The sequence below is a fragment of the Anomaloglossus baeobatrachus genome, chromosome 1 (assembly GCF_048569485.1).
Source record: "Anomaloglossus baeobatrachus isolate aAnoBae1 chromosome 1, aAnoBae1.hap1, whole genome shotgun sequence".
Lineage (NCBI taxonomy): Eukaryota > Metazoa > Chordata > Amphibia > Anura > Aromobatidae > Anomaloglossus > Anomaloglossus baeobatrachus.
The window spans coordinates 628,324,533-628,341,471 of NC_134353.1; the positions used below are offsets into that span (position 1 = coordinate 628,324,533).

The window sequence follows — 16,939 nt, forward strand, 5'->3', positions numbered from 1 at the left end:
AATGAACGTCGCGAACACCGGCTCCGTGAGCGTTTGTGTTTCTATTGCGGTCAATCGGACCATTTCTTGATCGACTGCCCGAAACGTCCGAATCGCCCAAATAAGGTATTGGCAGCCATGGCAGAGTGTGACAACACGGACGCAGAGTCCGATATCTCTGAGGCAAGTGGACACCTGGATGCGGTATTTCCCTTGACTGTAATGTCAACCTCACCGAAGGACTCGGAAGGGAAATATACCCATTGCTCGCTCCCCATTCAGATCCGGTGGGAGGGACAGCTAATACCTACCTCTGCAATGATAGATTCTGGGGCAGGGGGAAATTTCATGGACTCCTCTTTTGCCAGGAAACACGGTATCCGGACTCAGCAAAGAGCCTCACCGGTTACCATGGAGACGGTTGACGGATCTCCGTTAATCTCTGGACCAGTTGATCGGGAAACCGTACCGCTAGAATGCGTCATGAAGCCAGGTCAGCAGGAGACCCTTGTTTTCATGTTAATTTCTTCTCCTCATTTTCCGATTATTCTAGGTATTCCGTGGCTACGGTCTACAAATCCGGTCATCGATTGGGAAACTAAGGAAATATCCTTCCCACCGCAGAGTATTCCGACCATTAGTCCAACTGTTCCGGTTCCAGTAACACCGAATGCGGAGGGCACTGTACAGGTACCTGTTCTACCCCCGGTGTATAATGACTTTGCGGATATATGCGACAAAAGAAAAGCCGATCGGCTTCCCCCGCATAGACCGTATGATTGCCCCATAGACTTACTCCCAGGGGCGGAGATCCCGTTTGGTCATGTCTACCCGTTGGCGGCACCTGAGCTAGAAGCACTAAAAGAATACATTGATGAAAGTCTAGCTAAGGGATTCATTCGTCCGTCTACCTCACCAGCAGGGGCACCCATCTTTTTCGTGAAAAAGAAAGAGGGGACTCTGAGACCCTGTATTGACTACCGGGAACTGAATAAAATAACTATCCGGAACCGGTATCCGTTACCGTTGATTCCTGAGCTATTGGAGAGGGTCCAACAGGCAAAAATATTCACCAAATTGGATCTCCGTGGGGCATACAATCTACTCCGTATACGTCCCGGAGACGAGTGGAAGACCGCGTTCCGATGTCGGTATGGACATTTTGAGTACCTAGTGATGCCTTTTGGACTTTGTAACGCTCCCGCGACTTTCCAACATCTAGTTAACGATATTTTTAGGGATATCATGGACCAATTCATGGTGATTTATCTGGACGATATCCTAATCTTTTCTGATTCCCTACAGGAACACCAGGAACACGTCAAGACCGTACTTACCCGGCTGAGGGAAAACCACCTGTACATCAAACTGGAGAAATGCGAGTTCCACTGCTCACAAATACAATTCTTAGGTTATGTCATCTCTCCTCAGGGACTGAACATGGAGTCTGGCAAGATACAAGCAATTCTAGACTGGCCGGAACCGGGGAACATCAAGGAGGTACAACGCTTTGTCGGTTTTGCCAACTTTTACCGACGTTTTATCCGTAATTTTTCAGAGATCGTTCGTCCCATCACTCTGTTAACCAAGAAAGGACAGAAGTTTGTGTGGTCCGCCCAGGCCCAGGAAGCTTTCCATCGTCTCAAGGTTTGTTTTACCTCAGCGCCTATATTGGTACATCCGAATCCCGCACTTCCCTTTATCGTGGAAGTCGACGCTTCCGACTACGCATTAGGGGCCATCCTTTCACAAAGGACTGGGGACAAGAGTCTCTTACATCCGTGTGCTTTCTTTTCCCGCCGGTTGTCCCCTGCAGAAAGGAACTATGACATTGCGGACAAGGAATTGTTAGCGATTATTTCCGCTTTCAAGGAATGGAGACACCACTTACAGGGAGCCGCGCAGCAAGTGATAGTACTCACAGATCATCGTAATCTGGAATTTCTTAAGTCTGCCAGGTGCCTGTCTCCACGGCAAGCCCGTTGGAGCCTATTCCTTAACCAGTTCAATTTTGTCGTTACATACCGTCCAGGTTCACGTAATGGGAAAGCCGATGCCTTGTCCCGAATCCACGCCGTGGACTCCGTGCCTGGAACCCCGTCTCAGACCGTGTTATCGGATGCCAATTTCGTTGGAGTAATCCAGGACCAGGACTTGTGGAAGGACATCAAGCTGGCCTATGATGGTGACGTATTTCTTGCTGCCCCCCCGAATGATGTAACTCTTGTTCTTCGGAATGGTGTGTGGTTGAGAGAGCGACGCATTTATGTCCCGGAGGCCGTAAGACTTCGGGTTCTCAAGTTGGTCCATGACTCCGTGTTGGCTGGTCATAGGGGGGTACAGAAGACGCAGGAATTTCTGAACCGTTTTTTCTGGTGGCCTACCTGTTTAAAGGACGTAAAGGACTATGTCCACTCATGTGTGGTTTGTGCCCGGTGCAAGGTCCCTCGTGTGGCTCCTACAGGACTCCTCCAACCGTTACCCGTGCCATCTCGCCCTTGGGGGTCTATCTCAATGGATTTTATTGTGGAGTTGCCCGTCTCAGACGGTCACAATACCATTTTAGTGGTGGTGGATCGGTTGACTAAAGCTGCTCACTTTATTCCGTGTGCCGGTCTTCCCTCAGCCGCAGAGACAGTGGATCTGGTTATCCAGAACGTATTCCGATTGCATGGGGTACCAGACGAGATCATCTCTGACCGGGGCGTGCAGTTCACGTCTAGGTTCTGGAAGGGGTTTTGTACGGCACTCCAGATTGATGTCTGTTTGTCTTCTGCATACCATCCTCAGACAAATGGGCAAACCGAACGGACCAATCAAACACTGGAACAATACCTTCGCTGTTATGTCAGCCATCTGCAGGACGATTGGTTGAAGATGCTTCCATTGGCGGAGTTCTCGTATAACAACACTCAGAGCAGCTCCACTAAGGTAACGCCCTTCTTTGCTAACTTGGGTTACCATCCGACTATTTTGCCTAGGTCACCGGTTGCGGTCTCAGTGCCTGCGGTGGAGGACAGATTAACAGAGCTACGACAAAATCTGGAGGTTCTGAAGGACACTGTGGCTACAGCTCAGGAGCGTTACAAGAGGTCGGCAGACGCTCACCGGAGACCGGCACCCATGTATAAGGTAGGGGACTCTGTATGGTTGTCCACCAAGAACCTGAGATTGGGTGTTCCTTCGCAGAAACTGGGACAAAAATTCATCGGTCCGTTCAAGATCACCGGGATCGTGAGCCCTGTGGCCTGTCGGCTGCGGTTACCGCACCATCTAAAGGTACACCCGGTCTTTCATGTTTCTCTCCTCAAATCCGTCTCTCCCAATACGTTTCATGGTCGTGTCGTGCCTCCTCCTCCGCCTGTGATGGTCGACTGCGAGGAGCAGTTTGTGGTTGAGGACATTATTGACTCCCGGCTTCATCGTCGTCGGCTTCAGTATCTGGTACGTTGGCAGGGGTACGCCCCCGAGGACGATTCCTGGGAACCGGTGGGTAACATTCGAGCACCACGGAAGATCGCTCAGTTTCATCGACGGTACCCGGACAAGCCGGGCCCTGACCCGTCCTGAGGCCGTTTCTGGGGGGGGGAGTAATGTCAGGTTTCCGGGTTTTCCAGTCCTCTTTTGAAAAAGCTTGCCCTCGGTTAACATGGAGTTTTGTGTTCTGTTGCCCTACTTCCTGTCCAGCTGCTTAAAAGGCCGCCTCTAAGCTTAGTCCAGTGCCTGAGTATACTGCTTGCTGTGTGCTCCTGCTTTGCTGCTGCTGCTACTTGATTACCTTTGGATCCTCCTGGAAATCTACCGACCGACTCCTGGACCATACCCGGTTTCTTCAAACTGTGCCCGGACTCCGTCTGCCGTCTTTGGTCAGCACGTCTGCCCGGTTTCTTCCGGTTCATAACCATTCTGGACTTTCATTCCGTACGGACACTTCTGGACTTTACCGCTTGCCCCTTGTGTCCCGGCTGCGGCGCATTTAGGCCTTCCGGGGTGATTGTCGGACAGTCCCTGTATAGGGGTTCGCTCTGGTGGTCTCCCTGGGGGAGTCCGGTGCGTGGTCCCGGGAATCCCCTTCGCTCCGTTTCAGAAAGGTATTTGTTTGTGTTTGTTATACTGTGTATTTCCGTTGTGTATCTACCGTGGTTACATATCATAAAAACATCTTGTACCACAAACTCGTCTCTGGCTGTCATTGCCCTAACGCTATCGAAATCCTCAAACATACAATAGTATTACACGAGCATTCAGGAATTAAGTACTGCCAGCCTGTGGATTACTGCTTGAGTCACATGTTGCAGGAGACCTATCACAGTCGCCTCCGTCCTTTTTAAGATGGTGGAGCCTGTTCTCCCATGCCGATGATAATTTTATGAGATCCCGGTCCTTGTGCTTCATTATCCTGTTATTGGTGAACTTCTGTGTGCTGTTTGGTGTGTTGTGGAAATACTCTTGTCTGATTATTTCCTCCCTTTATTTAGTTTCCTCCTCATCACGTATTGTATATACCTGTGTGAGTGATTGCTGTGAGTTTGAGTTTTGATTTCCCCCCCATCTGTTTATTTGTGTGGGATTAACCACTCCTGTCCCGGTCTTCTCCTGGGTGGAGGGGTCACTAGACACGGATGTTCAGGAGCTAAGGTAAGGAAGGCGGCCCAAACATTGCCACCTTCAGATGTACCTTTGAGATTAGCGTCAGATAGGGTTCCCCTAACCTGAGGGCAAGTTTGGGCTCCCCTGTTCCTAGTTATCCTGTCACACCCTGTGACAGGTCGGACCTGGACCATATCTTCTGCCATGTCAAATGATCCTGTGTAAAGGTCTGTGAAGGGAGGAGGAGTAGGGTCAGCTCTGACATTAACTATTGGGACAGGTTAATGCTTTGTTATCAGCTGTGTATGTAGGTGTTACCCGTCATTGGAATCCTGCAGGATAACGAGCCTGCTGAAAAGACAGGAAGTATGGGTCTAAAAAAGCCCAAGTGGCCAGTGTGAAAATTGCAAGAGTATGAGTTTTGTTTGTTTGTTTTAATAATGATATGGAAAAAAAATATGTAACACTGTATGTAAATCTTATTTAAAATATAGATCGTTTTCTAATCATCGCTTCCTTTCATCCATATCCATGCATCTATATAAAAGACTCTGCACTTTAATAAACTGTACAGAAAATTACTCACTACAGAACACTAAACGACTTGATGACCAAAAAACAAACGAGGTGAATAACTTGGTAAAAGGGCAAATATTTCCCTCCTAAATGTAATTAAGGTTTCCGAGGCTTAAAATTCTGTGGAGAGAACAAAAAAAGTAATTTGTTGTAAATGGTTTTCCTCTGAACCTGCCAAAGCACGCATGAAAGCCTACTAAAACCCTTCCTAAAACTAACAGACATTACTAAAAGTCTCAACAAAGAAAAAAATGCAGAGGCCATTAAATTCTGCTGTATCCAAATAGCACAGATGAGGTCAAGATTAGTGGAAGGGAAATGTCCCAACAGGGTCTTTTACTAGTAATTACTTAATACAGTTTGTATCTAAAATTGGAAGGCATTTATCAACGTTCCGGCTTCTCAAGGCCAGGCGGCAATGTCTTCACAATTAACAGTCCACAGGTGGCAGAGAATTTCATATAGGGTCATGCACATTATTACTGCCACCGGCAATCTTGCAGATGAGCTCATCATTTCTGGTGTTAAGTCACATTGACATTAACCCTTTAATAAACCAGTTTTGTGCTCAATTTCTTCTTCACCTTCGCCATTCAAAAGGTCTTTCCATTGACATATATGTAACGAGGGCCTGAGTTTTGGTGAGACAAACTGGTTTTGAATTGCCACATTCTTTGTACTATACAAGGTACTGAAAAAGTATGAAAAATGCAAATCCACAATTTATTTATTATTTTTTTTTTGTTAATTTTTAAGACAATAATTGTATGGCAAAAATCACTCTGAAACATGATTCCTTAGATGAATCTGATTACTGGCATTAATTTATTTTCTATTTACCATATTTTTCGGACTATAAGACGCACCGGACCATAAGACGCACCCTGGTTTTAGAGGAGGAAAATAAAATTTTAAGCAAAAATGTGGTCATGACACATTGTTATGGGGCGAGGATCTGCTGCTGACACTATTATGGGGGCAATGTCCCCAAATTCTCTACTAAGGTACCCCATCCTGGTATATGCCCTCATCCTGCTATATACTGCCATCCTGGAATATGCCCTCATCCTGCTGCATACCCCCATCCTGCTATATACCGCCATCCTGCTATATGGCCCCATCCTGCTATGTACTGCCACCCTGGTATATACCCCCATCCTGCTTTATACCCCCATCCTGCTATATACTGCCATCCTGGAATATGCCCTCATCCTACTATATACCCCCATCCTGCTATATAATGCCATCCTGCTATATGGCCCCATCCTGCTATATACCCCCATCTCTTGCTATATGGCCCCATACTGCTATATACCCTCATCCTGCTATATACCCTCATCCGGCTATATGGCATGTATCCTGCAGCACACAAAAAACAATAAACGTTTATACTCACCTTTCCTCGCTCCATGCAGCATCGCTCCTCCCCCTGTCTGTGGCGGCACCAGGCCAGCAGCTGATCTGTGTGGAGCAGTCACCGGTCACTTCCCTGCAGCATCGCTCATCCTCCTGTCTGCCGGTCAGCAGACTTGCGTGGAGACTAGCGGCGCGCACAGCGATGACGTCATCGCTGAGCTCACTGCTCTCTACACAGATCAGCTAACCGGCAAACTGGAGGAGATCGCGGTGCTGCAGGGAAGTGGCCGGTGAGTATGCCGTACTTATTCACTGCCCCCCGCACTGATAATGATGCGCGGGGGGCAGTGAATACAGCCACACATGATCACTCCAGGCTGTAGTTGCCAGGGGTGATCACGGACAGCTGTTAATTATGCGCGTACCCCCCGCCCATCATCCCACCCACCTGTCAACGCCGGCTTCAGCGCTGAGAGATGATGGGCGGGAGGATGGGCGTGCATATGTAATGAGCGGGCCCATGTGGTCACGGCAGGCTCTGCTACAGCCAGCTCGTGCCCCCGATGGCCCGCTCCACTGCAGCACCCTCATTCCCGGCCGCAGCCCTATATTCAGACCATAAGACGCACCCCCAACTTTCCCGCAACATTTGGGGGGGAAAAAGTGCGTCTTATAGTCCGAAAAATACGGTAAGTAATGAAATAAAAAAAATCTGAATTTTGTAAAAAAATAAATAAATAAATAAATTCTGCTTTGTGTTGCCACAACTAACATTTTTATTGATACCTTACGAAGTTTTCGATATTTCTCTCTTTATAGTGTTTACCATACTGGTTAATTTTATATTTTGAGAGCTATAACTTTTTATTCATGCAGCAATACCGGATATGTATGTTAATTTTTTCCTTTTTTATTCTTAACAGGGGAAAAGAGGGGCTTATGTGAATGTTGATATTTTCCATTTTTTATATTTAATTTAAAATTTCTTTATTTTATTTATTTTTTTTTTTTTTGTGTCCCAAGCTTTACAGGATTACCAAAATGGCAGTGATGGGGTCTTTCTGCAAGCCCCCAACTGCCATGGTAAATCATCGGTACCCTATGATTGCATTGACTGCAGCATGTAAATGATTAACAGCCGTGGCCGGAGTTCAATTCTAGCTGTGGCTATCATATACGAATAGCAGTTATGTTGAATAGCCAGTGTCTGGAGCTCAGATCCCTGAGCCCCATCCACAATTGCAGACACATTCCCAGGACATTTATTCATGTCCTAATGTGGTAAGGAGTTAACTACTAGAAGAACTAATATAGTTATACTCGTTATATACTGCCAGGCAACGTATACAGTAATACCATTGTAAAAAAATATATGTACCATAAACGATATACTACACACAGGGGCATACACAGAAATCATTGCTCCCCATAGGAGAAGTTCTAACTGCTTCCCTCTCCCCCACGAAAAAATAATAATATTCACCAGGTGATATAATAACATATGTCACAACCTTCCAGCTCTTTCAAAATAACTCTCCTCCTATTGAAGCCACTAAATTACCCTTTCATTGTCCCCATAAAGTAAAATTCCAACAAAAGTGCCCTGCGAACACTGTATGACCTCCACAGTGCATCCCCCATAGTCCTCCATATAATATAATGCATCTTAGTCCTCCATATAATATACTGCATCCTCCATAGTTCTCCTTATATAATGCAGCCTCATAGTACTCCTTATAGTATAATGCATGTCCAATAGACCGCCATATAGTATAATGCACCCTCTATAGTCCTCCTTATAGTATACTGCATCCACATAGTCCTCCATGTAATATAACAGCACATATTCCTCTATATAGTATAATGCACAGCTCATAGTCAGTCATGTAGTATTCTGGACACCATGATAATAATAATAATAATCTTTATTTCTATAGCGCCAACATATTCCGCAGCGCTTTACAATTCAGGAGGATCATATACAAACAACAGTTATAGAAGATACAATAATTAAAGGGAAAAAAGGCAACCCTGCTCGTGAGAACTTACAATCTACAGTGAGATGGGGGGAGGGGCAAGGTACAAGTGCTCATTTACAATGACAATCCAGCCATCTCAAGGAAATGGAGGATAGATAATGCCTTCCTGGACCAATTAGCCTGACCTTGAGATGCATTTGGGTGCCATAGAGTTTGACGTGGGGTTATGTTGTGAGAAGTTGTAGAGGGACTGTGTGAATTGGATTTGATCAGGGAGTGTGATAGGCCACCCTAAAAAGATGCGTTTTTAGGGTGCGTCTGAAGCTGAGTAAGTTGTGATTCATCCTAACTTCTTGGGGTAGAGCGTTCCAGAAGATTGGTGCAGCTCGGAAGAAGTCTTGGATCAGGGATTGGGAGGTTCAAATTAGTGTGGATGTTAGTCAAAAGTCATTTGCAGAGCGTAGAGAATGGGTGGGGTGATAGACAGAGAAGAGGGTGGAGATGTAGGGGGGTCCTGCACTGTGGAGAGCTTTGTGGGTGAGAACAAGCAGTTTGAATTGGATCCTGTGGTATATGGGCAGCCAGTGCAATGACTGGCCCAGAGCAGAGGCATCTGAGTAGCGGTTAGCTAGATAGGTGACCCTGGCTGCTGCATTAAGGATGGACTGTAGGAGGTGAGAGTCTATTTAGGGGGAGACCAATTAATAGAGAGTTACAGTAGTCAAGGCGAGAGTGGATCAGGGTCACGGTGAGGGTTTTTGTCGTTTCCATTGTGAGAAAGGGGCGGATTCTAAAGATGTTCTTGAGGTGCAAGCGGCAGGAGCGGGCAAGAGATTATATGTGGGAGGTGAAGGAGAGATCAGTGTCAAGTATAACACCCAGACAGCGGGCCTGCGGCCTAGGACTTATCGTTGTGCCACACACAGAGAGGGAGATGTCAGGTTTAGGAAGGTTGGAAGATGGAGGAAAAAGAAGAAGTTCAGTTTTGGAAAGGTTAAGTTTCAGATAGAGAGCAGACATAACATTGCAAACTGCAGTCAGGCAGTCAATTGTGTTCTGTAGTACAGCAGGGGTGAGCTCAGGGGATGAGGTGTATAGCTGCGTGTCATCAGCATAAAGATGGTACTGAAAGCCAAATCTGCTGATGGTCATTCCAATTGGGACAGTGTAGAGGGAAAAAAGAAGAGGGCCAAGGACTGAACCTTGAGGGACCCCAACAGTGAGAGGAAGAGGAGAAGATGTGGAGCCAGCAAATGATACACTGAATGAGCGGCCAGAAAGATAGGAAGAGAATCAGGAAAGCACAGTGTCCTTTAGGCCAACAGAATGGAGCATAGAGACAAGGAGATTGTGGTCAACAGTGTCGAAGGCGGCAGAGAGGTCAAGAAGGCTAAGCAGAGAGTGGTCAAGGTTACGTTTTGCTGTCAACAGGTCATTGGTCACTTTGACAAGGGCAGTTTCTGTTGAGTGTTAAGCAGCCAGACTGTAAAGGATCTAGAAGAGAGTGAGAGGAGAGGTAGCGGGAGAGGCGAGAGTAGACCAGGCGCTCCAAGAGTTTGGAGATGAAGGGGAGATTGGAGACTGGTCTGTAGTTGGTTGTGCAGGATGGATCAAGGGAAGGTTTTTTTTAATAATGGAGCAATGTTAGAGTGTTTGAGGGAGGAGGAGAAGATAACAGAAGAGAGAGAGAGATTGAAGATTTTAGTTAGGTGAGTGGTGACAACCGGAGAGAGGGACTGGAGTAGGTGTGAGGGAAAGGGATCAGTAGGGCAAGTGGTAGGACGAGACGAAGAGAGGAGCCTGGAGACTTCCTGACTGGGTCAAATGTTGAAAGTGAGCTGGATGGGATATGGGGAGGGATGGGATTCACAATCGTACTCACTGATTTAAAAAATAAACAAATAAATAGTCACCCCTCCTCGGTACCCTGCTGCATCTTGGCATGGACTGTTCTAAAGCTGTGTCTTCACTGCTCTGCGCAGCAGGTGCACTGAAGTGAAGGCATTGAGCCTGCTGTGCTGAGCTGTCAGATGTCAGACACAGTGGGAGAATGATGAAGGAGGTAGCAAACAGCAGAGCTCTCCCCCTTTCATCATTGCTTTCAACAGTATCGGTGATGCCGATATGATAGAAAGTGTGATTATGAGCGGTTCTTGGTGTCAGCACTGGCCACCCCCCCAACTCATGAGCCCCATAGTGGCCACGTGGTCTGCACTTCTCAATGTAATAAAGACTGGGTATGCCAACAACGATCACCTAAATGTGTGCTGAAAGGACACTCTTTAGGCATATGTAAGGTCAGCTATCCTAGGAACCATGTGCATCACAGCCTTACACAAGCACATTTTTGCTGCTTATACCTTCTGTTTTGTTTTTGTCTGGTAAATCATCCCAAACAGTGTGCAACAACAAAAATGTTCTTACTGACAAATAAAACAGCCAGGTAGTCTATTATAAAACGGGCATGACACATTGTATAGCCCAATAAACATAATAGCCACTGACCGCCATGGCTCATACAATGTTTCAAGCTTACTATTAAACTGCAGAATGTTAGCAGTTAGTAGGAACTACAGACCATGACATTTCCCATGACAGTCTAGTGAAATACAGCTACCTTTTTACAGCATATAATAATGTGTAAGGTACTTTGCAGAGCGAGTCAGGTTACAAGTGTGTAGAAGCAATGTTAATGTATAGACCCGTTAGCAGAAGATGGATTTACACCTCTGAAAAGAATTCTGTAGATACATCAACAAAGTCTAATTGGAGACATTTTATTACCTCCCTGCCATAAGGCAGAATGCGAATAAATATCACTAATACGTTTCAGACTAGTTAAAGAGAATTCACAAATGTCTGATTAACAGTAATCTGGAAGAAAAGTTCAATCCCCAATTTTATGCAGAAACTTGATCGTAACAGACAGGTATTAACTGTGCAGAAATGTTGAGGCCACCTCCGCATCCTTCCAGACCACACAAAGACGACAGACAAAGCTGAGCGCAGCTGGGACTATCCACAGCACAAAGTTATCAGAGAGTGATTACTAACTGTGTTCATTCCTAAACATTCAGAACCCTCACACAGTAATACAGGAAAAAACTTTGTATATAGTCGTGCGTGTATAGTAATCGGAGCCAAGAAACCCAAAACAGTTCCCAAAATTCTTCAGCACATGCCCCTTTTAGGTTGAATACAGCACTATTAAGGCAATTGACATTCTTCAGAGCATTAGACATTAGCGGCATTCCCAACAATTTGCTTCTTAGCAATTAATCCGTATGCTTATAGTTTCACTCAAACTACTAGATTACTTCCCTTTGGCAAGAATCCACTTCACTCTTATTGTTGCCTCGGTTAACACCACTTGAGTTCATAAATCAATTTCAATTGTTCCCTCTCTCAGAGGTTTGAAGCTTTAAAAACATTTTTGATTGACTATATCAAATAGGTAAAGCTGCCCCATACCACAAATGAGGTCAGAGTTAGTCGGTAAATCAGGCCCACACAAAGTCCACAGGGACTTTACCATAATTATCGAAAATTAAATACTCTTTGCCTAAATTGCCTTGTTTTTTGTATACACACTATACCCCTTAGGGTGTTTGTTTTGGTATAGGCTCTATTTAGAACTTAGGGGTGCTTCACACACAGCGCGCTCGCTGCCGAGATCGCTGCTGAGTCACGCTTTTTGTGACGCAGCAGTGACCTCATTAGCGATCTCGCTGTGTGTGACACTGAGCAGCGATCTGGCCCCTGCTGCGAGATCGCTGCTCGTTACACACAGCCCTGGTTCATTTTCTTCAAAGGCGCTCTCCCGCTGTGACACACAGATCGCTGTGTGTGACAGCGAGAGAGCGACAAATGAAGCGAGCAGGGAGCAGGAGCCGGCGTCTGGCAGCTGCAGTAAGCTGTATCCAAGATAAACATCGGGTAACCAAGGTGGTTACCCGATATTTACCTTAGTTACCAGCCTCCGCAGCTCTCACGCTGCCTGTGCTGCCGGCTCCGGCTCTCTGCACATGTAGCTGCATTACACATCGGGTTAATTAACCCGATGTGTACTGTAGCTAGGAGAGCAAGGAGCCAGCGCTAAACAGTGTGCGCGGCTCCCTGCTCTCTGCACATGTAGCTGAATTACACATCGGGTTAATTAACCCGATGTGTACTGTAGCTAGGAGAGCAAAGCTAAGCGGTGTGCGCTGGTAACTAATGTAAACATCGGGTAACCATACCCGATGTTTACCTTAGTTACCAGTGTCCGCAGCTTCCAGACGCCGGCTCCGTGCAAGCGCAGCGTCGCTTGCACGTCGCTGCTGGCTGGGGGCTGGTCACTGGTCGCTGGTGAGATCTGCCTGTTTGACAGCTCACCAGCGACCATGTAGCGATGCAGCAGCGATCCTGACCAGGTCAGATCGCTGGTCGGATCGCTGCTGCATCGCTAAAGTGTGAAGGCACCCTTAGACTAACCTTACAAACGGACAACTAGAAATCTGTTGGTATTAAAGGGCCATATTACAACTACTGATGGGCTAATACAAAGGATTTAATTAGAATTACTTACTCAAATAAACACTAAAAAATCCATTAACATAAAAGGGGTATTCTCGGGAGGTAAAAAAAAAAATATTCTAATGGCCATGCCTTCATAACTTATAAAGGTAACAATCAATAGTACTATTTGTAAGCCTGACTGTACCTCCACTTCAATGTGACAGTGGTTGTGCTTATTGGTGCTCCCCCTCCCTTCTGGGACATCACTTCACAGATCAGGGAAGCGTGTCTTGCTTCTGGCTTCTAACAGCAGCCAGCCCCTCTTAATATCTTATTCACTGCAGTCCAATATCAGGGAACATGGCTTGTACAGCAGTGGATCGCAGCATGTATTTGGAGCTTCTTTATGACATTTGGAGCTTTGTTATGACATGTCCAGGAGAGCGGACAGTCATACAGAAGGTGTGTACTGTCTGCTGCTTGGCAGGAAGAAGGCCACTGCCTCACCACACTCCCTGATCTCAGACTGCAGGAAATGAGAGGTTATGAAACCGCTTGCTGCTACTAGCACCAGAGAGTAGGCCAGGACCCCGTATTTGTGATGTGATGACCCAGAAGGGAGGGGGGGCACTGACGAGTAGATTCACCTTCACATTAAATTGCAGATACTATTCATGTTTACTTTATGGTTTATGATGGAATGGTCATTAGAATCATGTTTTATTTTACTGCACTACCCCTTTAAATAACTAGTAGCCAAGTTATTTCTCACAATTTTCCAAAATACATATGTATGTTTATTTTAATGTATAAAAGGGAATAAGCCACTCCTGACAGACTCCTTTAGCATCAGCCTATCTCCTGTGGGAACAAAAGGTTATGGTACTTTGAAATCCAGTAATTGGACAACCTCTCAACAGCTTATTTCTGCAGGACCATTTGTAAGAAAATAGGATTTTCAAAGCGGACAACCCACTAAAGTCCTACAGGAACTAAGGAACTGGTAAGTGGAAATGATTGAAACATTTACATTTTTCACACGTAGTAGTAATTTTCCACCATTATTGGAATCTCAAGATTTAGTTCCTTAGAGAAGAATAGTTCTAATATAATGATCATCTTATGTCTATGAAGTTGTCTGTTAAGAAGATAAAGGTTGGAAATTTTAGGTAGAGTTCATATCATGTTATTGGCAACTTAGCATATCATGAAAATCGTCTTATGTATATGAAGACTATTGATGTGGCCAATGGACCGGGTCCTGTAAATTGATGTGCACCAACTCCTATGGGAACCTATTGATTACAGACATTATAGTCATCCACTTGAAGTATATGATCTAAGCTTGTCCTTGTACCATAATCAAATGTGAACATACCTTACAACTGTTATTATGGTTTGCGAATATAATATATATATAAATATATATATATATATTACATATATATATATATATATATATATATATATATATATATATATATCTCAAGGTCCAGTTCTGCCCCAGCTCTTCCCATTTTGGCTGGTCTTGGTGAAACCAGTGTGAACGCAATTTTTTTTTTTGCAAAAAATGGAGCCCGTGTCGGATTTATGCTGCCTGCAGAAGGATCAGTATGAATCTTCTGTCAGGTTCCCATTCAAGGCGACTTATGTTTTTCATTCCACAGACAAATAAAGCATCAGATAACTAAGAGAATATTGAATACAGAGAACAACAATCTTTCTCTTTTCCGAGAGGAACTCGCTATTGTAAAAATATCATTAGATGACAAAGTCTTTCCTGGCTTTGACTTTAGCTAGAACCGTCTTATGAATAATTCATATGTATGACAGAAGTGCTCACTTTACCTAATGTTCTCCAGTTTGTACTGTGGGAGTTCTTTTTGGATTGGGTAGAAAGTAAAATAAATGACTTGTATTAGGTACATATGTTTAGTTTCAGCCATTACACGGTCCCGTGTACACTCGTGCCTAGTTTATTGCAGTTTGTGAACTCTGAGTCCAATATAAACTAACAATCGCTCACATTTCTAATTAATTCTAGAAGTGTATAGGAAAATATTCATTCATGAACTTAAAAAATGACACTTACTGAATGTTGGGGTTCGGGCTCTGGGTAGGACCTGTATAACAAATAGACAATATAGATTTATTACATTTGTATTGTATAAATTCATAGGCAACAATATGCAGTAAAAGTCATACCTAGGCTTTGAGCTACACAAACTTCACCTACTAATACACTGTAATCGTTTAGTTTCCATAATTTTCTTTAAGTTTTTCCGCACAAGCCAAAATGCATATCTCAAACTTACCAAGCTTTACAAAGAGGACACCAGTGGCAGCAATAGTCTTGATACCATTGGTGGCAACACATTGATAGTATCCAGTGTCTGTGGTGTCAAGGTCTTGTATCCTTAACCGTGAACCATAATCTGTTTTCCTTATGGTGATTCTCTTAGGTTCCTGCACAACTGGAGCATCATTCTTCAGCCACTTGACATTTGGTAGAGGATTTCCTTCCACTTTGCAATGAAGGGTGGCTGCTTGACCTTGGACAATGGTTATGTTGTTTACAGGTTCCAAAAATGTCAGAAAGTGTCCTGGAGGGATGGAGAAAAGCATCGAGTTATACTGTGTATGACCATATGCATTTGTTATTTCTTATTGAATCTTATTTTCAGACCATCTTGCTAAATTAATAGTTATGTTTTATGTACTGCCAAATTTCTACGCTCATCAAGTATCAGATATTAGGAGTTTATGGAAAACTTGTGTAATGCAGAGTAGATGGTGAAATCATCTTTTGCAAAGTGCCTCGGATTCTTGCAATCTCAGGAGATTGTGAACTATTCAACACATCAATCATAGTCATGTTTCCTGCTTGTCCATACCTGGGGGGGACAAGCGTCTTGCACATAAAATGTGTGTTTGTATGGCTGCGAGCCTTTAAGTATGTGTGTTTGTGTATGTACATAAGAATGTATGAGGGAGATGTAGAACACTGAAAGGGAATACATTTGAGTGCGAACACAGATGTGTCTGGCATGGGACATTACCAGCTGGAAAGAGCAATTATTCGGTTGTTACAGATTCGACAGCAGAACAAAAACACAGTCCCAATCCACACAAACTCCAGAAACTTCAAAGCCTTGGCAATTTGGTTATGCAGTTTTTGCCACTTATTCCTCCCTTTTTAAGAATATATTACAAGCTGTATAAATAAGTTCAGAGCAGAATGCTTATGTACCCAACACGTCTTACCCCATAATTGCTCATCTATAACTAATGTCCATAAACTAATAAGTCTACAGTAGCTGCAAATATTTATCCTGTAATAACAAATTACAGCCTCCTAATTGTCTAATTGTAGAATACAGCACCCAATAACATACATAAAAATGTCCCTACTAAATAGTGGGAATATTACATAGGAGTCTCACTAAAAGTATAAGAATGTGTACGATAGCTCATCAGACACAATTGTGTAAATGTACAATTGGGGAAAAATGCTGCAATGTAAGAATGTTTTTAAAAATAGAAGAGTTAATAGATTATTTTTTATCAAGTAGCAAAATTCAAAGTAGATGAACACCAGAGAAATCTCCATCAAATCAATATTTAGTGTGGCCACCTTCTGCCTTCAAAACATTCTTCTAGGTACATTTTCACACAGTTTTTGAAAGAACTCAGCAACTAGGTCGTTCCAAACAACTTCGAGAAGTAACCATAGATCTTGTGTTGATGCAGGTTTTAACAAATTCTTCGGTCTCTTCATGTAATCCCAGACAGACTCGATGATGTTGAGTTCAGGGCTCTGTAGAGGGCATCTAATCAATTCCAGGTCTCCTTGTTCTTTAGACTGAAAATCGCTCTTAATCACGTTGGCCGTATGGTTGAGGTTGTTGTCCTCCTGAAGAACAAATTGGCTGTAGAGCCAATTAGATGTCTCCCTGATAGTA

At 44.3% G+C, this 16,939-nt stretch overlaps 1 protein-coding gene across 1 annotated transcript in view; it reads right to left on the reverse strand.

The window, feature by feature from the left end:
* Positions 1-16,939, reverse strand: part of ROR2 (receptor tyrosine kinase like orphan receptor 2) — a 282,624-nt gene that overhangs the window by 51,897 nt on the left and 213,788 nt on the right. The window contains exons 3-4 of the mRNA XM_075318958.1: positions 15,293-15,580; positions 15,070-15,100 (exon numbers count right to left, since the gene is read on the reverse strand). Coding sequence (XP_075175073.1) covers positions 15,070-15,100; positions 15,293-15,580 — 319 coding nt within the window. The remainder of the gene's footprint in view (positions 1-15,069; positions 15,101-15,292; positions 15,581-16,939) is intronic.